At 41.9% G+C, this 22,349-nt stretch overlaps 1 protein-coding gene across 4 annotated transcripts in view; it reads left to right on the forward strand.

Annotated features, from left to right (window-relative positions):
* Positions 1–406: 406 nt before the first annotated feature.
* Positions 407–22,349, forward strand: part of pikfyve (phosphoinositide kinase, FYVE finger containing) — a 32,561-nt gene continuing 10,618 nt past the window's right edge. The window contains exons 1-25 of one of the 4 annotated variants that reach the window (XM_087852998.1): positions 407–525; positions 3,031–3,227; positions 4,885–5,040; positions 7,025–7,134; positions 8,008–8,179; positions 8,662–8,869; positions 10,178–10,204; positions 10,428–10,517; positions 11,404–11,560; positions 11,663–11,820; positions 12,330–12,441; positions 12,679–12,826; positions 13,059–13,223; positions 13,604–13,663; positions 13,751–13,880; positions 15,497–15,677; positions 15,807–15,881; positions 16,014–16,121; positions 16,207–16,347; positions 18,199–18,325; positions 18,405–19,282; positions 19,369–19,767; positions 21,754–21,854; positions 21,941–22,012; positions 22,113–22,284. In XM_087852998.1, coding sequence (XP_087709124.1) covers positions 3,044–3,227; positions 4,885–5,040; positions 7,025–7,134; positions 8,008–8,179; positions 8,662–8,869; positions 10,178–10,204; positions 10,428–10,517; positions 11,404–11,560; positions 11,663–11,820; positions 12,330–12,441; positions 12,679–12,826; positions 13,059–13,223; positions 13,604–13,663; positions 13,751–13,880; positions 15,497–15,677; positions 15,807–15,881; positions 16,014–16,121; positions 16,207–16,347; positions 18,199–18,325; positions 18,405–19,282; positions 19,369–19,767; positions 21,754–21,854; positions 21,941–22,012; positions 22,113–22,284 — 4,131 coding nt within the window. In that variant the 5' untranslated portion in view covers positions 407–525; positions 3,031–3,043. Of the gene's footprint in view, positions 526–983; positions 1,102–3,030; positions 3,228–4,884; positions 5,041–7,024; positions 7,135–8,007; positions 8,180–8,661; positions 8,870–10,177; positions 10,205–10,427; positions 10,518–11,403; positions 11,561–11,662; positions 11,821–12,329; positions 12,442–12,678; positions 12,827–13,058; positions 13,224–13,603; positions 13,664–13,750; positions 13,881–15,496; positions 15,678–15,806; positions 15,882–16,013; positions 16,122–16,206; positions 16,348–18,198; positions 18,326–18,404; positions 19,283–19,368; positions 19,768–21,753; positions 21,855–21,940; positions 22,013–22,112; positions 22,285–22,349 lie in introns of those variants that run through there. The other 3 variants (XM_006805808.3, XM_087852999.1, XM_006805810.3) reach the window with 3 other exon arrangements.

Genomic DNA, 22,349 nt, shown 5'->3' on the forward strand with positions numbered 1-22,349 from the left:
CAGCTTGACTGTTGTTGTAGTTTAGACTGCTGTAGACTGTTGTAGCTTTTTTATGCTTTTTTTCTTTCTTTTGTATGTGTGTTTATATACATCTCTTAATTGTAATTATTTTGTAATTTGCTTATTTTGCTTACTGTCTTTCATATAGCTATGTGACTCAGTCTGCTACCCTGTTTATCTGTTACTGTTTATTTATATGGAGAATCAAATAGCCATAAAAATGTAATCGAAGTAAGGTAATGGCTGAATGTGTTTAGCTGCACTTGAGACATCCCTGTTCAAACAACATTGCTTTTAGTCACCGCTAAAGTAAGAGACTGCCGCCTAGCTGCCATCCTCTAATGAGCGCCTCCATCGAACATCTCTATGTTCGGCTTTTGCGCCTGGCTGGTCACAACCAGTGGTGGGAGTCGATTGGATAGGTCTGTCTGGTGTTTCAAAGGAGTCGTTTCCTCCAGGTGTTTTACAGCTGCCTTGAAAGCGGGGGTGCTCCATACAGTTATGTCAGTCTCCTATAGTGAACGGGTAATTCATATTTTTTGCTTTCACGGCAGTTACCCAGATTTTACGACCTGTATAGCCTACCGGCTAGTTAGCATACGAAGCTAGTACTAACTAGCTTGGCTAAAAACAGTTGTAGCTGCTTCTGTACTGTTCGTCAAGCTAGTTGATCAGCACGGCTTGAGTTGAGTCATAGTTTCCGCCTACAAAAAACAACTAATTCGTTAAAAGACATTTCAAGATACTTGTAATTATAAAGTCAATATGCTACAATTAAAATCTGGTGATATAAGATACTTAAAAGGTATTAGTTTAGGTAGTTAATAGCGAGCTAGTGGCTAACTTTGACGACTAGTGAAAAAAATGTGGAAAATGGTGATGGATATCTGTGCAGTCTATAAGCGTATCCAAACGACAGCAATCTTTAGCTCTTTGATGGGGCTGAGGGCTTGGTCGTGTCAGGACACTGTAGTGACGCTTCGGCCTATTTTGATCACATGATAAGGTGGTGGATGTGATGCCTCTGCTACTTCTGCTTTCACTACTAGTATCTAAAATGGCTTGTATTGCAAACTCAAAGTCCGTGGCCTTCTTGAGTAGGTAAGTAAAAAAGAGATTGGTATCGGCTTTTAAGCTTTGATCACGGAGAATTTTAAGAAGCGGATGCGGACCAGCCGAGAGTCTTTCTTGTCACGAGTTCGAGTTCATGTGTGGGACCGTCAGCGATCAAATGTTAGATATGTCAGCTTTAGGTTGCAACGGCAGTGTGTGAAAGGAGATACAAAGATGTTGTTCCCGTTGATGAAAAAAAAAGAAATTTCAGAATTACAGAAAAAAAATCAAAGTAAAAAACCTGATAATTTCTTCTTTATTAGCAGACTCTTTTCCAAATATACTATTAGAAAGAAATTAAACAGGTTGCCCTAAAATGTGGACTTCCTTGTTCACTGTGGTATACATTGAAATGGTTGCTGGAGTTGAGTGGTTACACCACAGAGTGAGGATCTGAGCTCTTGTTTTGAAGTTTGCAGTCACAAGGTTGCGTGTCATCAGTTTCAACATTGGTGGTGATGGTGTTGGGCATACAGACTTCCTGTCACCACTATTACAATTGTTGGTCACGCTGAGCCTATTTCAACAGGTTTACTGGGTACAATCTCAGGGGACCCAGCATGGACAGATTATCCTATAACACAGACTCAGTACAGACTCAGCTACCAGGTCATGCAAATTATATACACTGCACATACCCTCCCTAAGCAAAGACTTTGGTTGCACAATAACACAGGGATTTAAAGTCACCACTAAGGATGGAAAAGTCAGAAAATGAATAGAAGGAGACACAAAAGCATAAAGCTCAACAGTTTTCATCTTGTTTTCAATGTCAGGCTGTAATTGTAGTTTTTAATGCCCTAAAGTTGGGCATTTTGACATTGGAGTCTTTGGATTTGACTTGCTTATATTGAGTAGCTACGTGAGGAACTACCATTCTGGCAGGTCTGTGTTGGCTTCATTTTCAGCCTGGAGTTTGCCACTTGGCATATTCCTGCTATTTCTGGTCATTCAATAAATAAACATATATGTTATGCTTGAGGAAATGAAAACCAAAAACAAAAAAACAAATGGCTAAAATACTTTTATTACCATGGTCATCATTTTTTCCTTTAGAGTACCGAAAACCCAAAACCTCTTTGGGGTGGGCCACACTTCTATTTATATATATCTAGGTAAAACTAGAAAATCACCTGTAGGAGACACAAAGCGACCACAAAAAGACATACGACAGCCACAAATAAACTTTTGTGTCCCTTTCAGTCTGGGTAGCTTAACCCTGTTAGCATCCACTAATATGTGGTTAAATATCTCATATCAAGTTTTAACTTTTGATTGCCATCAACAATCTTATGGTATAATTCTGGCTGAATATTTAACCACTCTTCTTGACAGAATTCATTTAAATTTGTTGGCTTCCTGCCACAGAACTGGCTTTTAAGCATAGTTTTAAGTATAGGACTTTGAGAAGGCAATTCCAGCAGCTCAATATTAACCTCCTTTGTCCATGGTAAAATCAGCTTTGATGTATGTTTTGGATCATTTTCCTGTTGGAACACCCAGCTGTGTCTAAGTTTAAACTGTCAGAAGCCCTCGGACAGTCAGACCCTTTCAACCAGTCCGAAGATGTTAATTGTAAACCGAGAGGAGCTTAAACAGCTTGTTTCAGAAAGTGGACAAACTGTAAGACATATAAGGATTATTTTGAACTTTGAATCATGCAAAACTGCTCTCGTAGAAAAACAATGTAGTCCTTGAAATGTGTAATAGGTTATTTATTAGATGATTTATTAGATGACAGTGCAATTTGATTGTTTTTAGGCAGGGTAGGTGCAAGAATCTTGGAGTTAAAATAGTCAGCAGTTACTGATATTTTTGCAGGTAAGTTTCTAGGAACTGACTAAAAACTGAATAAGCTAAATGTGTTCTTGCTTACATGTACATTCTTCAGTGCATACCTTTTTCCCTCTATGGCAGGAGGAACAGTGACATGGCTACAGATGACAAGTCCTCGTCCTCATCCTCAACGGACTGGAGCGTGGAGCCAGCTGGCATCTCACCCACCAGCCCCTCCCACCTGACTCACTTCAAGCCACTGACTCCAGAGCAGGATGAACCCCCCCTCCGCTCTGCATACAGCTCCTTTGTCAACCTGTTTCGGTTTAACAACAAAGGTGAGGAAATGCGCAATATAATCAAATAAAAGCCCAAGAATTTCAGTTGAGTTAGTCCAAAAGCTACACTCTGTATTGATTTTTATTTCTTTAATGTTTGAAAGTTAGAGAAAAAAATGAGACCGCTCACTGATTAACAGAGATTACATATAGATATTTTGCCTACCACTGTAAACACAGTGTGATAAATCTGTAGTGGAAATTACATCTTACAGTATTTTTGACTCTACACAATATTTTTAGAAGATGTTTATCTGAACCGGAGCCAGGACCCAGTGAGCTGCACAAGTCATGAATTAAAATTCTCCAATAAGTCTGGTCCCCTAATTTTAGTCATGTGATGGAGTCATGTGACCAATTGTTTTGTTTGCTCTGAGTTTTGACAGCCCTATTAAAGATTAATATCAGTGTGTACATGCTCCAGATAGCTTTTCTTCAAATTCTTTAATTCTCACTCGCTTTTGCAACTTTGTACTTTTTTTTTGTTACTCGCAGCAACAACTCCACCTCATTGTTAGTCCATTTAAAAAACTCTGTGCTTTTCTTCGACATTTTGCCGCGCCGTTTCAAAGAGCCGGAAAGTAAATAAACGGCAGACGGAAATGAGGCAGGTCGAATCGTCTTGCGTTTCACGCATGCGCAGTACTGGAACGTAAGCGTTTTTGGCCGTTTCAATGTGGACGCGCAACTCTGTGAAAACAACTGAAAACGATAGTGTTGACGTGGAGCATTTTCAGACGAAAACGGCGTTTTCAAACATAGTGTGGACGTAGTCTAAAAATATTTGATCATTTTGAATTGGCTGCCAGCAACATATATAAAAAAAACAAAACAAGGGGCAACAAACTGGAGAAGTTGTGTAATATTGAACACATCAGTAATATTGCATTTCAGAAAAGCTGATGGGTTCACTACTTTTGTTAAACGGTACATAATTTGATTACAAATTCAGAAATTTCCACACAAAGAAATTTTTTTATACATAAGGGACAGCAGTGATGGCTGTGATCTGTGTGACTGTTGTAGAAATCACAGCACAGACTCAGGGGTACTCCTCTAAACCGCTGTCAGTAAAAGAACTTCAGCACTGCATATGCAAATGTCTCATGTTAAGATTTTACCATGCAAAGAGTTTAGTTAAAAACTTTTTGCATGGTTTAGTTAAAATGGAGCTATTAAACTACCCTGTCATCTGACCAATTGAAATCCTTTTTTTTTTTTTTACATCATCCTGTTTGATATCATCACACAGTTAAAGAGGGAATCCGATAGAGTGCCTTATTGCACCCGGCCCATCTGTGAAGGCGCCTTTACTGCTCAACAAAATATGCAGATTTTGGAGTCACACGTGCTGTCATCCGGACAAAGACTTTTTCAGGAGCAGGGTTAAGGTTATTTGAATAAGACGATATCAAAGCATGTTCTGCTTGTGTCTCAGCTGCATGAGTCTATAGTAAAAGAGGTTGGATTCACTCACATTAGAGAGAAACCTTTTTGTGGTTGCATTTAATGCATTTAATTTTCTAATATCCTGATCTTTAGACTGAACAACAGTCCTTCACTGTCAGATTTCTTATCTTGAAATTGATGACTATTGGCTTTGATTTAACTGCAAACTACTGGACTCAATTATTCAGCACATTCTCTGTGTGTTCAGATGAGGGACGCCCTCCTTCAACAGCCTCAGAGAAGCCAGACATTCCAGCCCCTTCTCCTCAATCGGAGAGGAGAAGCTGGTCCACCAGTCCCTCTCACTCTAGGACGCATCGAAAGCAGCATCCCGACCACTACAGACGCACCTCAACAGCCTCGGGTAAAAGTCACACACTGTACACTTCCTGATATTCGAGACAGGTTTGTTTTTTTTATGCTTACAAATTAGTCAAACTCTTTGAAAGCTTTCAAATTCAGCTCCGCGCTCTGTTGAAAATGAACAGATAGCTATGAGACGAGAAGAACAGGATCATTTCCAGTGCTGCAAACCTCTTAAACATTTTGATCTGTGCAAAACCAATAAAACATGTTTTATTGTCACAAGATCATAAAATGCATTTCACAATATTGAATTGAACTGCATCCTGCATTTGGTTCCAGTTTTTGATGGGGAAGAATAATAAGAGTCGTCTCATCCAATAAAGCAACAGAAGCAACAACCATATTGCATATTGTAACATAAGAATACAAACAAGTCATTTGCCTGTCACGGGCTATAGTGTCTGCACGTGTTGGGGTTGTGATGATCAGTGGTCTGTTCTGGTAAGACTGCTTGGCTGTAATCTGTGAAGAAACACTGCACACTCGTTAAACACTGTTAGTTTTGTATATGCCAACAATGACACTTAAATGACAACAAAACACTGATTCAAACAAAGGAAATTTATAAAGAATTCACAGAAGTGGTCAGGAAAGTGGAGCAAAAATAAAGCTCATGGCAGGAAAAAAGTGTCTGTCTTGTTGTTTTTTGTGATTAAGTTAAAATGTGTTCTGCCTGAAGACACCACCAAACTCCCCTAATTACAGTTTCAGAGGCAAAAAACATGTTCTGTGTAAACCTTTATCAGTGTTAACTCAGAAACAAATGTCTTTGTTAATGAAGCACCAGCTTCTGTGTTTCTTTTTTTTGAACGAAAACCTGCAGATTTGAATGTGAGTTGATCACAGAAACAATTCTGTGAGCGTTTGTGTAACTGTCTTGATGCAATCATCCAGGTAAGTAAGTGCCAAAAAATTGATTCTGTTCATCTGGACGTAATGTTTTCAGATGAAGTGACTTCTTCATCCAAGGACTGAAGAAGTCACTTGGATGAGTGACCAAACGTTTCTTCCACTGAAAACGTTACATCCAGAAGAACAGAATCAACTTTTTGGTGTTTGTGTAACTGGTTGTGTTTGAAATCATTCATGCATTCCCTGCTGCTTGTGTCAGGGGTTCTGTGTAGCAGACGAGATATGAACTCATTGGCAAAATGACACTAACGCTTTTGGAAACTTGTCCAGTCATTTTGAATCATGTCACTGTCATCAACAAGTTCCTTCTTTCTCACAGTGCATGATGGTATACAATCCCTGGATAGTGACCTGCTCAGAAGAGCTTTCAGAGCACCGTATTTACACTTACCGTACAATCAGATGGCAATACAAAATGTCTAATGGAAGTGAGTGATTTGGGACACAGCCATTGTTATGTTGGAAAGAGAAAACAAAAAAAAAAATGATGCACATAAGCGCTGTAACATCCATTCTCGTGTCTTTTCTGATTGCAGTGGATTGGCCAGGTGAGGGCTCTTCTGCACTGTGTGGTTTTACTAAAGCTATTTTGGCTGGACTGTAGCTGCTCAGTCTGAAAAAATAGCCCGTATGTGTCCGAGTACATGCAAGGGGGTGTGTGTGTGTGTGAGATTTGCCTTTTAAAACAAAGCGCTTCCTTTTAGTGTTTGGTTTGCCACTCAGGTACTAATAATTGGAATGTAATTTGTTATGATTGATTTTTAAGCTAACATTTCTAGTCATCATGCTTTTTTGCCAACTTATTTATTTTTTGGTTTTTTTATTTTTTTATTAACTTGGATTGTGTCATGTCACATTTGCAACTTTAAAGGTAGTTGTTCATTGTCAAATGTTTCTCATTTAACTGTTAACATCACCTAAGAGAAGCCAATGTAGCATTTATTCAGATTAAATATATATATAAATTTTTAAAAGAGGAATATTTGACAATGCGGCAGGACTTATTTATAGACTTATTTATTGTGCTCACTTGTTCTGTTTGTTCATTTGTTTGCATGCATGATTTTTAGAGGGAAGCGGGAAATCTGTTGCATCTCTAAGTAATCATGACCCTCGTACTGCTGTGCAACTTCGCACTGCACTGAAGAGGCTGAAGGAGATCATGGAGGGAAAGAGCCAGGTAAAACAGAAACTCCTCTATATTTGGAAACATTTGTTTACCTTTAGTATTTCATTATAATATGCCTTTTCTAGGAAAAGTGTGAATGTCCAGTCCAGTTCAAAGGTTTTGAGCGCTAAAAGTGAACTGAGTTTGTCTGTTTTTAATCAACAATGTCATAAATATGGCCCAAGCCATGCAATACCTCTCTATGGCTGTGCCATATCATCCTCAATAATACAGTAAGCATCTTTACCCGATGCAAAAACAGCATATTGCAAAATATTTGTTGTAGCGATGCCATGCATTTATCTTCTCCAGTGTGCACAACAATAAGATAAGCCTGGTGTACATAAAACAGAGCACAGTACTACAAATGATGTCACTGAAGCACTTGGTAGTATGACCAAACACTGGATGGAAATGACTGCAGTTACATGGTGGGAAAGCAGGGCCCAAGATACGACATTGTGTCACAATCTTGCGCAGCTCCTGAAGACAAGGTTAGCTTATTTTAGTTATTATTGAACTACAGTGTTCAGTAGTAATTTTGTACTTTTACTGCTGCATAATGCTGCTGCATTTTTTACTTACTACCATTGCACTATACAAAGGTGGTAAAGCTTCCGGGCTGCCATCCCTCAAGACTTTATCCTTTGAAGCAATGTACTTTCTGGGATTGTAACATGTGGTTCTTTTATTGAATGAGAATGCTGCTGGGACCTTTTTTCAATAGAGAATTGGGAAGTGAATTAGGAACTCAATTTTTCCCTATATTATCAAACATGTGGTTCTTGCAAATTTCCTTGGACTATCGTGATGTCATCTTAAGGTCATATCACCCATACGTCTCTGTGGATGAAAGCAGCATGCTGTGATGTTGTCCCCCTTCAGGACAGCGATCTGAAGCAGTACTGGATGCCAGATAGCCAGTGTAAGGAGTGCTATGACTGCAACGAGAAGTTTACCACCTTTCGTCGCAGACATCACTGCAGGCTGTGTGGGCAGATCTTCTGCAGCCGCTGCTGCAACCAGGAAATTCCCGGAAAGTTCATGGGCTACACAGGTAGGGTCCAAATATTACTTGGTTACGAATGTATCAGAAAACCGTTTGTAATCCACCAGAATATCTTGCATTGTCATTTTACATCATCCTACATTAATGTTAAAAACTGAGTCAGTGTCATTTTTTCTGAATTGTGTCACAATAATGTCATTTTCAATACTTTGCTTCACCCAATGTAGGTCACACAGTTCTCTTGTGTTAAGGAACGCACTGATGTTTAACCTGAATCCTGGCTGATATCTGCCTTGTTGACTGTTATCAGCAAATCTACAAAAGATAATTATATTTAATGATGTCATTGGGCGATACTTCTCTGTAAATATGATTGTTTTCATGAGTAGATAAATAACCTTGGTGGAAACGTTCCTCTATCTAAGCACTCGTGACACCTTTGTGAGAATAATTCCTCCCATTTCTATTAACTGTCACTCTTTCCTTCTTTACGCCTCTTCCTGTCTTGGTCTGCCTCTCTGTGTTGCCAGGAGACCTGCGGGCGTGTACATACTGCCGTAAATTAGCATTAAACTACGCTCACTCAGCTGACTCGGGCTCCATCGGCGAGGATCTGAGCGCCTTGTCTGACTCTCCCTCCTCTGTGTGTGTGCTGGAGCCCAGTGAACCACGGACACCATTGGGTGGGCGCAAGTCCAGCAGGAACATCTTCCTTGAGGAGGACCTGGCCTGGCAGAGGTGACACAAATGCACACTTCGTGGCAAGTTATATCTGAGAAGTTTCAATTTACATACCCAGATGGAATTGAGCTTGTAATATACTGTATGTAAAACCTGATTTCTGGCACTTATGTTTGAATGATTTCCAGTTGAGTTTGAACAAACACAGGTAGAATACAGGCTTTCTGCATGATTCCTTCACTATCAGCTCTGAACTGTTGTCCTCCTGTCTTTTCCTGACCACTTCTATAAAAATACTTCATGTTGTAAAGTTTGAGTACTCACAGGGACATAAAAGAAGAGACACGCACTGCTCAGACAATCAGACTGGGCAGTCATGTGACACCTGTTTTTAATGCTGCTCTGATGAGACATGGGCTACTGGAACAAGGCTTACATGGACATGGGAACATGGAAGTGTTGGAATGCTACTATGCCAGCCAACTCAGAGACCTGGCTGGCACATGTAGTAACTATGAATGAGAACAAGTCTGTAATGACTATGAAGTACCTGGTAGCTCATTGGAAGAAACCTGCTATCAAAGCAGGAGATTCAGGGGAATAATAGTGGTCAGTATGGACATAATGACCCAACCCTAGTTAGAAGAGAGCAGTGTGGCTGAGAGAGATGATGCTTAACCACCTGCAGCAACAGATGTATCTATTGAGGGCGCAGCTCCCCCAGCTCACCAACAAGGCCCTGTCAGAGGAGATGCTTCAATCCAATTCAGTTTTATTTATATAGCACCAAATCACAACAACAGTCGCCTCAAGACACTTTATATTGTCAAGTAAAGACCCTACAATGGCAATCTGCACCTCCAGCCGTCATACTTCTTCCTGTTCACTAAAGTCTGTCATGAAGGGTCCGTCTCTTAGTGGAATCATGCTGTTTGATGTCTGTTCATCTTTTCCTTGCTGGATTTTCTGCTTCAGTGTGAAGTTTGTAGGTTCTGTACTATGTGCTTGGTTAAGACCCATCAAGCTGAATCATGTTACACATGCCTTTAACATGTGATTCTAATTATTTAAGAATCTGCTTAAAGCATAACTAATCTCAACTTTCCTTTTGAAAAATAGTTGACGATCTTCTTTTTTTTTAAAAAAAGATATCTTTACCGTGCACAGAACAGACCAGACAAATTGTTAAATGAGTCTTCAAAGACTTATCTGTTTCAAACTTTCTCCAAGCATATGTGCATTTTACAACTTGTGCTTTTTTGGTTGCAGTTTTAAGTCTGTGTGCTCCCCTGCTTTTTCTCTGTCAACTTCCTTCAAAGAAAATCTGTTTCCTCTCTCTCTCTCTCTCTCTCTCTTCTGGCATAGAAAAACTCCTATTGGGATGAGAAAGACGTGAGTCTTGCTGTTTGTTTCATTCTTTTTCTTTTCGTTTCTTCTTTTTTTCCACATGTGTCTCAGCTTTAGCGGTCAGTTAGCAGAGGCTAATGCTTTCTAGCTCTGTAAAGAAAATAGTCTTCTGCATTCTGAAATCTACTGATCATAAATGTGGGCGAAGAACAGAGAGGAAATGCAAGGACTGCAGGAAGAGTCTAAATCCAAGTTTGTGTGTTGTTAGTATGATTCATCAGGAGCCTCAGAACAGCGGCCTCACTTCAAGGCTGACCACACTGCAGGAAGACGTAGGAAAATCACCTGTGAGGAAGAGGTCAGTCGCTGCTTTTTGCTTGCTTGTACAAATTACATTATGCACAGTGTGTTCCAGCCTCGGTCCACACAGGTAAAGAAGAATTTTGGTTTTCTCTCGTGTTTTCTTCATGCCAGCAGGATCTGATGGTTTTTTTTCGATCACCTCAATCTTTATCCAAAAACAACAAGCTATCCAGATCATTGCCGCATCAAATAATCCTGTTTCTCAAACTGACTGCTGTCAGTTTGAGATTGAATTGAGTTAATTTGGTAATTCCGTGCATCTGTTTGTGGTAACAATTGTAATACACTGGTGAAAATCATAGTAGTATTTCTGTCTATTGCACATCTGTTGCCACATACATGCACATAAATTCACACTAAACATAAATCCACACGAGCTGCATGTCCTGCCAGAATCTCCGAGATTTGAAATCAAATTTTCTCCACCAATAGTGACGTTGCTGCAAGACAGCAGCTGAACTGCAAAAAGACACATGTGCTCAGCAACCTATACGAGTATTACTAGAATGCAAGCAGTTGAATTGAGTCGTCTGTTGCGACTGAAGTTGGGCTCGTCGGTGCAGACTGACTCAGAGTGATTTCAGGGAGTCAGTGTTTCTAAATAAGACAGGAATTATTTTTGATAACCGTCACCAGTTTGCCTGAGTGTTTCCACTCACTGCAACATGAAATATTGAGATCATGACCAGAGAAGTAATTTTCCAGAGGCAACACAGTTAATTGTATCTTCTGTTCTTAGCAGTAGAAGTTTATAAAGAAAGATTATTGAGCTCAGCTTTTCAGCTTATTTGTGTCTCAGTCCAGAACAATCTTGGGTAAAAACATCTGTACAGTTTAAATAGCTAGAAGCCATGAATGTGAGTGGTTCCTGTTCCTCTCAGATCTGCCAGTGTGACCACCATGACGCTGGATCGCTCTGTATCCTCTATGGTGCCTTCCTACGACAGCTCAGTCAGCCCGCCAACCAGTCGATCCATGTCAGGGACCAAGAGCGGCACCAAGCTGGACCACAGTGAGGAGGAGCGAAAGATCCTGCTGGTAGCTGATTTTTCCTTTCTCTTCTTCTGATTTCATGGTTCACGGTTCCTCGTTGTTGTAACACCATCTGAGTGATGCCAACCAGTACAACATGTCTTGTAGGATTCCTCTCAGCTGAAGGATCTGTGGAAGAAAATCTGCCACAATAGCACAGGAATGGAGTTTCAGGACCACAGATACTGGCTCAGGACTTACCCAAACTGCATTGTGGGAAAGGAGCTTGTCAACTGGCTGCTGAGAAATGGAACCATCTCCACCAGGTACGATTGCATTGGAGCAGGGCTGAGGAACTCGAGGCCTCCAGGGCCGGTGTCCTGCAGGATTAAAGATCTCACCCTGGGTAGACACACCTGAATCAAATGATTAGTTCATTACCAGGCCTCTGGAGAACTTCAAGACATGTTGAGGAGGTCATTTAGCCATCTAAATCAGCTGTGTTGGATCAAGGACACATCTAAAACCTGCAGGACACCGGCCCTCGAGGCCTGGAGTTGGACACCCCTACCCTGGAGAAACAACAATGCTTATTTTCTTCTAGTGCGTTAAAGGTGTGTGTTTCATAAACATCGTTGGACAGGTCTTTGGCATCTGCATCTGCATGCACATGATTAGGAATTCTTCTAAAAGTTTCTAATAGTTTGGTAAATGACTTTTTATGTGTACATGCATGAACGGTTGACTGACTTCCCCTGCTCATTTTGCTAAAAATATATTAACACGTTAAAAGCTGCTCTCACTCATGTTTTACTCTGGTTTTTCCATGCTGCAGGGCACAGGCTATTGCAATAGGCCAGGCATTAGTAGACGGTCGCTGGATCGACTGCGTCACACACCACGACCAGTTGTTCAGGGACGAGTATGCGCTCTACCGACCTCTTCAGGTGAGAGCTGCTTCCTGCTGATACGCAAAGCCAGCAGAGAGTGAGGGAAAGCCGAATTACAGAAATATTTTAGGATACCGTCTAAGTTGTTTTACATTTGCTGTAATCCGCATTGACTCATTGCAGCAGTTGTATTGATTCAATGGGGTGGGCATGATTGCTCAAGGGGGTCATACCACTGATTATTTCAGTGAAGGTTAATGTGCAGACTTTGACGTCACACTGTTTGATCTTTAGAGCACAGAGTTCTCAGAAACCCCATCTCCAGACAGCGATAGTGTCAACTCCCTGGAGGGACATTCAGAGCCATCTTGGTTTAAAGACATCAAGTTTGATGACAGCGACACAGAGCAGCTTGCAGATGAGACTGAGTACGCCATGCCCAGTACGTATCTGTGTGACACTTTATTCAGTGTTTTATCTTTGCAACTGAAGCCTCTTTGCATGGGGTTTGGTTTTAATGAATGTAAATATGTTGCAAACTGTGGGAGATTTTGTATTTCTACTAATTTTTTAATTGACACATATACAAGCTCTCACATTTTACACCGTATTTACCTTCATATCGTTTCTCTGCATTCCAATCTGTGTGTGTGTGTGTGTATGCATGCATCTAGACTCTGCCAGCCCCAGCAAGAGGACGTCAGTTAGCAGTTCCCATTCTGTGATGGATAGTGACTCAGCCGCCTCTATAAACCTTAACATGGAGCAAAACAATGTCAACTTTCATGTTAAGAAGCAGTCCAAATATCCACACGTGCCTCCTGCTGCTGAGCAGAAAGGTAAATATTCCCTGCTGCGATATGACCTGTACGTGAGGATCCTTGGCCACAGTGACATCGTCTGTCATTAGGAGTTTGTAAATTGGCCATAGGTGTGAATATGAGTGTGAATGGTTGTCTGTCTCTTTGTGTGTCTCTGCAATGAAATTGTTTTGTGAAACAAAGTATTTATGCTGGGTCTGTAGTAGAAGCAGGGCCTATTTTCTTCCACAGAAGTGCAGATAACATGCAGGTAATTTCACGTGCTGTCTCAGTTTTTTTTGCTGATGGATTTCATTTCCTGTTTTTTAGATTTTTTAACAAAAGGAAATGCCTGAGTGAAAATCTAATAGTTGTTTGGAAGTGTTTAAAAATAACATTTCTTTTTGTTTTTTAAACAGAATTTCTTTTGTCCGAGGATGGAGTGCAGAACATTGTCATAACTGATGCATTCATCAAAGGTACGAACTCTGCAGATCCTCACTGATTTAATTAGTAACTCACTGGCATATCTGACTAGGTAAGCAAACTTATTATTCTTGCCACAGAGTCTCTGTTCAACCGTCGTGTGGAGGAAAAGGCTAAAGAGATGATGTTCACCCCGCTGGGTTGGCACCACAGCTCTTTGGATCAGCTCAGAGAGGAAAACGGGGAGAAGAAGGCCATGGAGAGGCTGCTGTGAGTGGATATGGCACCACTGTGATTATAGAGCAATAGTGTCAAAACTAGGGCTGCAAACCACAAACTACCAGTTTGCATTCACTATTCACTTGCTATAGAATAGTCCTTTGATACTGGTATGTAATAGATATAGACATATAACATTAACCCACAAGAAGAGGTACAAATAGATAAATAAATATAAACAGAAACACAAGTGTATCAAATTAAATCAGATGTAATTTAGGACACCATGTTCAAACCTAAGGGTGTCCATAAGTGGACATGGCACCAGGACATCCTAGGCTGCAGGTTGATGATTGATTTTGTCGATGACCAGACCTGTGGCCATATGTTCTGATAAAGAGAGGGGCTGAGCTGTCAACTGATTGCCACCTGGTGGTGAGTTGGATCAGGTGGATGCTAAACGTATAGTGAGAGTGCGCTGGGAATGCCTGGCAGATGCCCCCGGTCCGAGAGATCTTCAATACGCACTTTTGGCAGAGCTTCAACAGCTTTCCAAGGGAGACTGGGGACATTGAGTCCCAATAGACCATGTTCTGCACCTCCATTGTCGAAGCCCCTGCACGTAGCTTGGGTCGCAAGGTGGTTTGTGCCTGTCGTGGTGGTATTCCCTGAACTAAATGGTGGACACCAGAGGTGAAGGGAGCCACCAAGCTGAAGAAGGAGTCCTATCGGGCTTGGTTAGCCTGCGGGACTGTAGAAAGCCAAGCGGAATGCAGCTCAGGCAGTGACTGAATCCAAAACTTGGCCGTGGGAGGAGTTCGGGGAGGCCATGGAAAAAGACTTTCAGGCTGCCTTGATGAGATTTTGGCAAACCGTTAGGTGACTCAGGAGGAGAACTGCTGCTGACTTAGACTGAGAACATTGTTGGGCGGTGGAAGGAAAGCTTCGAGGACCTCCACTGGCACGTCTTCCATAGTCTGGGGACAATGAGGAGAACTCGTCTATCTCTGGGGACGAGGTCACTGAGGCAGTTAAACAACTCCTTTTTGGCAGGGCCCCTGGCGTGGATGAGGTTTGCCCTGAGTTCCTGAAGGCTCTGGATGTAGTAGGGCTGTCTTGGTTTATATGCCTCTACAATGTTGTGTGGACATCAGGGGCGGTACCTCTGGATTGGCAGAGACTGGGGTGGTGGTTCCCATGTTTAAGAAGGGGGACCGGAGGGTGTGTTCCAACTGTACGGGGATCACAGTAGTCGGCAATAAGTCAGACTTTCAGGTGGGTAATGGATTCCAGCCTTTGTCACCAATTCTGTTTGTAATATTGAGTGACATAATTTCTAGGTGTAGCCAAGTTGCAGAAGGCTTTCACTTAGGTGGTCTCAGAATCTCATCTCTAGGAGGCAGCCGGGCCCCAGATAAGCGGAAGAAGATGGATGGATGGGTGGATATAATTTAATTGTCGCCATAGTTGACATTATTGTGCTACAACAGCCAAAACCGTAAACACAGCTGTGAAGTTAATACTAAATATAACCAAAATAAAGAGAATAATTCGGTAAAAATGAGGTAAAAAGCTCCAAAAAATGCTTTGAAGATGACAGTAACTTAGAAGGTAAGCTGCTGGCATTTCTACTTGGTAGGTTTCTAACCACCTGCCTGTCTGTTTAGTTCAGCCAACCACAGCCACATGATGGCGCTGCTGCAGCAGCTGCTCTATAGCGAGTCGCTATCTCTGTCCTGGCGGGATATCATCGTACCCGTGGTCCGGCAGGTCGTGCAGACGGTGCGGCCCGACGTTCGCAACTGCGATGACGACATGGACATCCGGCAGCTGGTCCACATCAAGAAGGTTGAAGCCAAACTGTAGCCGCAACCACTGTATTCATGTTTAGTCTAATTAACTACATAAACAGTATAGTCAGCTCTATGAGTAGCTGAGTTACATTCAGTTATAACTGAATCTTTATTTGTGGTTCAGATTCCTGGAGGCAAGAAGTTTGACTCAATGGTCGTAAATGGCTTTGTGTGCACAAAAAACATCGCCCACAAGAAGGTAGGGTCAACTATTGTCATCATATGAATCTGCAGTATATATCAAGAAATACAGTAAAGGAATGTACCAGTTGTTGAATGAAATATGTAAAGAATAGCTGATAGTAAACTAATCCGTCTGACCTGCAACCAGATGAACCCCTACATCAAGAACCCCAGGATCCTGATGCTCAAGTGTTCCATAGAGTACCTGTACAGAGAGGAGACCAAGTTTACCTCCATTGACCCCATTGTCCTACAAGTGAGTCACTCCAGCAGTGAAACAGCAGAGGAAACTAGCCTTTTCTGTGCTTTTCTGAAAGAAGCTTTCTTTGTCTCCACCTCAGGAGCGAGAGTTTTTGAAGAACTATGTGCAGCGCATCGTGGATGTCCGTCCAAACCTGGTGTTGGTGGAGAAGACGGTTTCTCGTATTGCTCAAGACATGCTGTTAGAGCATGGCATCACACTGGTCATCAATGTCAAACCGGTCAGTTTAACGTCAGTGTTCCACTCGAAATATATAGTTTACTTTCTCTAGTTTTACCTTTACCAACAACAGTTTCAGTAATAGTTTCTTTTGCAGCACTGTCACAGTGGCATTAATGATGAACTGAGAAAAAAAGTAGTCATATAACATGTTGTATGCACATTTAATACACCAAGAAATAAAATTCTTTCAGTTGGTAAGATTATAAAATTTCTGTCACCTGCTCATTTTTATCACAGTTTTGGGTTTTGAGTGCAGTCAAAATCACAGCAGATTGGTAGAGGCATCACATCCTGCCTTAATAAATGTTGTGGAAAGCTGCTGGACATGCAGGTCTGAAATAAATAAATCATAAATAAATCTTAGGTGGGCACTAAGTTAAATTTGTCAACTGTGAGATGTAATCTGCATGTAAAAAATGGATGTAGTTATGACGACTGACCAAATCACAACAACAGTTGCCTTGAGCTGCTTTATATTGTAAGGTAAAGACCCTATGATGACGCAAAACCCCATTAATCACATGACCTCTGTGATCCAGCACTTGGCGACACTGGATCTGAGAGGGAGATGCCTGTGACCATCTAAACGTTGGCAATGTAACACATAACTTATGGATCACAAGGTGGGACAGCCCCAAAGAATACCATATATCCCGTCTTCCTGTACTCTAAGCGGAAAGTGTTTACCGAGGTCATAGATCAAAGCAGCCGAAGGGTCGTTTTCTCACAGACGTCGGTATAACCAGATTTCTCTTTGCAACCCTCTACTAGGGCTGCTCAATGAATCGAATTTTAATTACGATTACGATCTGGGCTTTCAATGATCATTAAAAATGACTGAGCCGATTATTAGCCCCTCCCTCGTGCTTTACTCTCGCGCTGCTCCGTGTGGCAAATCGAGCGCACCTCTCTGCATTTCGAACACGTGTCACAACAATTAAGAGGACCCGAGGGAAGCTCGGAAAGCTAAGCAGAAGTTATTTGGAGAGGAGAGTGACTGCCGTTGGTTGAAAAGAGAGGTAAAAAAAACCTTCAGTGGTGTGGAAACATTATGGGTTCGTGGAGTCAGACGTGGATCAAGTAGACATAGTGTGTAAACTTTGCTACAGTGTAACTGCACCACAGAGCAACACTGCAAAGTTCACTAAACATAGATGTTTACATTTTTCATTTATTTTTTATATTGCAAACATTTGCACTGTTATCAGTATTTGCACACTATTTTATATTATTTTTGACAATCGTTAAAGTCATTATTCAATACATTGTTATTGTTAAATAAATATCGTCAAATAATTGAGATCTCAATTTCAGTGAAAATAATCGTGATTATCATTTTTGCCATAATCGAGCAGCCCTACCCTCTACTGTCTTTTTCTTAACTTTTGAGACTCATCTTTCTCCATCTTTAGTAAAAAGTCTGGGCTGTGAGATGAAACAATTGAAGTGTCTACTAATAACAGGAAAGAATAAACGCCTTCTCCTTATGGCGTTCGTCAGCTTTGTACTTAATATTTGTGGCATTTCACGTGTATAGGAAACCCTCCAATGTATTTACCACAGCTCATTGGTTTTCTTTGCTCAAGTTGGTGGTCTGATCAGTCTCCTGCCTCAGTGTTGGGATTAGTGTAACTTGTTGTCCTCTCACTTCACATTGCTAGTGTATAATGTACGTGGTCACCTCATTGCTTCTTGACTTTTCTTGTGTGTATGCTCTTTTACTCTGATTCATACATTTCAAAGCAACAAAGCTTGGTCTGGAACATCATCATCATCTAATGGACCTGCTAGAAATGTCTTTGAGGAGATGTCTTTGCTCAAGTGTTCATTTTTTTCCCCTCCTTTTTAGCAAGTTTTGGACAGAGTGAGTCATATGACTCAGGGAGACCTGGTAATGTCCATGGACCAGCTCCTCACCAAACCTCGTCTGGGGACCTGCCACAAGTTCTACATGCAGCCATTTATACTGGCAAACAGTAAGAAGCACACACTCCTCTCAGTGGACCCTGCTGCAATGATAGGACACGCTGTCATTCTCTCTCTTTGTCCTTCCAGGTGAGGTGAAGACATTGATGTTCTTTGAGGGCTGCCCTCCTCATCTTGGATGCTCCATAAAACTGCGTGGTGCTTCAGAGTACGAGCTGGCCAGGGTGAAGGAGATCATCATGCTGATGGTATGCGTGGCCTACCACTCCCAGCTGGAGATCTCGTTCCTCATGGATGAGTTCGCCATGCCGCCCAGCTTGGCACAAAGCACTTCGTTCCCCTGTCTGCTGGAAGGTGCCGCTGCTTCAGAGGAAGAGGCAGATGGAGAGAGGCCAGGGAGCGAGAACAATGAAGAGAGCCCAGGGAAAACTGCAGGAAGTGAAGATTCTGCATCTGCAGCACAGACTGAGGATGAAGGGCTTCCCTTAGACTCTTCATCTAAAAATGGAGACATAGAAGCTCTCCAAGACAAATTGAACCCAAAATCACCTACCCCATCTGTCCGAAAGGATGAGGCTCCTGCAGAGACGAGGACCTCCTCTCCATTTTCCAACCCTCCTGCACCGCCCTTTTCTTTGTCCCCTCCATTCCTCATGGTAGAAGACCAAGAGATGACGAGCTCCGACACGCTGATCGCAGCATCTGATGGGGATATGGGGGGAGAGGCAACACTGCTGAAGCAGGAGTCGTTAGGTTTAGAGGATGGTGATGGATCAGAGACACCAACTCCTAAGTTGTTCAGAGACCCCCTGCAGGATGACACAGGGATGTTTGTCGCAGAGCAGGTGGCTTCATCTGACGACCGCCTGAAGTCCATCTCTGCAGTGTTCAAGCAGGAGCTCAAGGACGTCATCCTGTGCATTTCTCCCTTCATCACATTTAAAGAACCATTCCTTCTCATACCAGCTGGCATGCACTGCCCCAGCAGGGACTACTTTCCTGAGCAGGTACCTTAGTTTACTCCTGCCTGCACTTTGGCGCTTTTTTTCCCTGATTCGCAGACCACTAATTTGAGTTTTTCCACGCCTTGTAGGTCTACCTTTCTCCTCTCCTCAACAAGGACCTGAAGGAACTGGACGTGCGCAGAAAACGGCAGCTCCTTAAAGACTCAGCCCCCTCCTCACTGGTTGGAGGACAGACCAATGGCGTTGTGCAGCCGAGGCCCATTGAGTTCCTGCCTTGCCACAGTCTGACCAGCACCCGCATTGTAGAGCAGCTGAGCAATAGTCAGAATTTGGCCGAGATGTTGGCGGACTACAGAGCAAAGGGGGGTCGCATCCGGCAGAGAGAAACCCATGACCCCTTCAACTCTGCCACAGCTGCTGCCAGTAGCCAGAGCCGGGGGCCTGATATACCAGGCAAACCATCAGTGAAGAGCGAAGGAGAAGAGGAGAGGCCAAGCAAACAGAGCGAGATGAACTGGGCCCCCAAGGTGAGCAACGTAAGGCCGATCATTCTTCACCAGAACAGAATTTCAAACCATCAAAATGTTTTAATCTGACACTGCCAAGCACAGTGAGACACTATTTTTTTAGCCTCCATATATTTGTAACTTCTGTTAAATGATGCATGCTTGTGTGATGTGTATTTACTGCCTGAACATGAGTTCCAGCCTTGAGGTTTCAGTTTCTCTCTGGTGAATTCAGCTGAGGAACAGAATCTAAACAGATACTAAAAGTCTGATGTTGTTCCTTTGTTAAATTGTCTATTGTTTGTTTATTTCATTGTCATTATTTCTCAGAGGTTTGTTGAGGTGAACTAGGTTTAAATCTTCAAAAAGAGTATTTACTTGTAGATATTTAAAAACAATAGTTTGAAGGACGTAGCCTACTAGGGTCTATTTAGGGCAAAAACATGTCCATATATGGAGCTATATTGATACAAATGGTCTTATCATTTAAAATATTTTCTCACCACACACCAAATTTAAATCAGAGGAAATGCAGAGGAAAAGGTGGGTTTAGTGCACAAGATTCTGCATTTACCCTATTTGGGAATATCTTTCTTTGTGAAATTTTAGTGAATTGCCTGTTGGAGGTTTAAATGAACTGCAGTAATGCAAACACACTATGTGCTCAAAAGTCGGGCTGTGCGATATGACCAAATTCTCATATCCCGCTATAAGACATTTTCCGTCTCGACAATATATATTACAAAATTTTACATTTTGTGTAAATTCTGTGAATCTAAGGCAACTCGACTGCGTGAAGTGTTTTGAGCTGGGCGTCGTGTACCTGGAGTCGAGTGTTACATAAGTTGAAACAGCCGCAGTTTTCTTTGTATTTATTACACAGCGTGCTGCGGGGAAAAGCCTGTTCTAAGGTTTATTATTTAGCACCTGACGGCTCTTTTGTTTCTCCGTAAACACTGCATAGTATTTTGCGTGATTCGGTTTATTTTGAAAAATCTCAACAGGATCTTCAGCTTTATTGTGAAAGGTTTATGTGGAAAATAAGCAGGCGGACGGCGGAGCCACTCAATGGTTTTACCGTCGTTGTTGTTAATGACAACGCATGAAAACAGTCGCTTGTCTGTCCGTAGTGTGGTTATATTAAATATAAGAGAAAGAGAGAACCTTAAGAAATTCTACAGTGACCCATCAAAACCATGAAAACATATTACCGTAAACAAACGATAGCGTAATATGAAACGATAGATGTTTTCATATCGTCATCCGATATATATCTTTATGTCGAACAGCCCTACGTAAAAGTACTGGGCGAGACAGTCTTTGAAATCAGGTTTTTGCAGTTCAATTTAGGTATTTAAAATCAAGCAGCTAGCAACAGTGTCTGTCATTACAAGCATTAATAAAGAATGGGTGATTCTAAAGAGTTCACTGAATTAGAGTGCGATACTGTAACAGGATGCTTCTGTTGCCACAGGTCAGTTTGTGAAATGCCTTTTTTTTCTAGATATTTTACAATCAATGGTTTGAGTGGTATTGCAGACTGGATGCATGTAGGAACCAAAGCAACGCTGCCATGAAGTGGCAGACTCTATAAAGATACAGATGTTGTCACTGAGCGCTGACATCATTGTAAAAGTAAAAGCTGTGTTTCAAACCGCTTCTGACATTAACATCAGCACAAAACCGCTTCATGTCATGGGTTTTCATGGCTGAGCAGCATCTGTAGACGTCATGTGTAGGTGTCCCAGTACTTTTGACCCTATAGTATATTTGTAGTACAAATTGCTCAGCATTATGCTTGATGCTGTCACTGGTTCATGTGTTTAGCTGCCTGTCTGTAGGGGTATTAGAAACGGCTGAACTAATGTGCAAAAGCACATTCAAGGGAACCTTTTAGTAGAAAGTGCCTTTGCATCCTAGTTGCACTGCTGAGCCAGGACTCCTCAGCTTTGATTTAAGAAGTGTATCGAGGTGTTTGAACTTATTCTTTACTTTTCTCATCCTCAGCTGGACTGCCTGAATCCCATCAACCATCAGAGGTTGTGTGTGCTTTTCAGTAGTTCATCTATTCAGTCCAACAATGCACCCAACCCCTGTGTCAGCCCATGGTAAACTGGTCATACAGAGATAACCTGTAAATATGATCCGAAATAAAAGAGAGAACTTGGAGTCACTGCCCTGTGTTTGTCAACAGGATTGTCACGATGGAGTTTTATGGCAAGAACGACCTCTCTCTGGGTGTTTTCCTGGAACGATATTGTTTCAGGTACGACAACAAAGACATGCCTTTGATTAATGAGATGAGATTTAAAAAGTTGGATTCTTGGAACATGTTGTAATGTGTTTGTGTGGATGTTCACCTGCAGGCCATCCTACCAGTGCCCCAGCATGTTCTGTGAGACTCCAATGGTGCATCACGTCCGTCGGTTTGTGCACGGCAACGGCTGTGTGCAGATTGTGTTGAAGGAGTTGGACTCCCCTGTGCCTGGTTATCAGCACACAATTCTCAACTACTCCTGGTGCCGAATCTGCAAGCAGGTCAGTAACAGTTCAGATAGACCATCTGGGGCCTTACTGTATGGTGTGTGTGTTCATTTTCTATG

Source organism: Neolamprologus brichardi, chromosome 16 (genome assembly GCF_056152115.1).
Source record: "Neolamprologus brichardi isolate AB-2024 chromosome 16, ASM5615211v1, whole genome shotgun sequence".
Lineage (NCBI taxonomy): Eukaryota > Metazoa > Chordata > Actinopteri > Cichliformes > Cichlidae > Neolamprologus > Neolamprologus brichardi.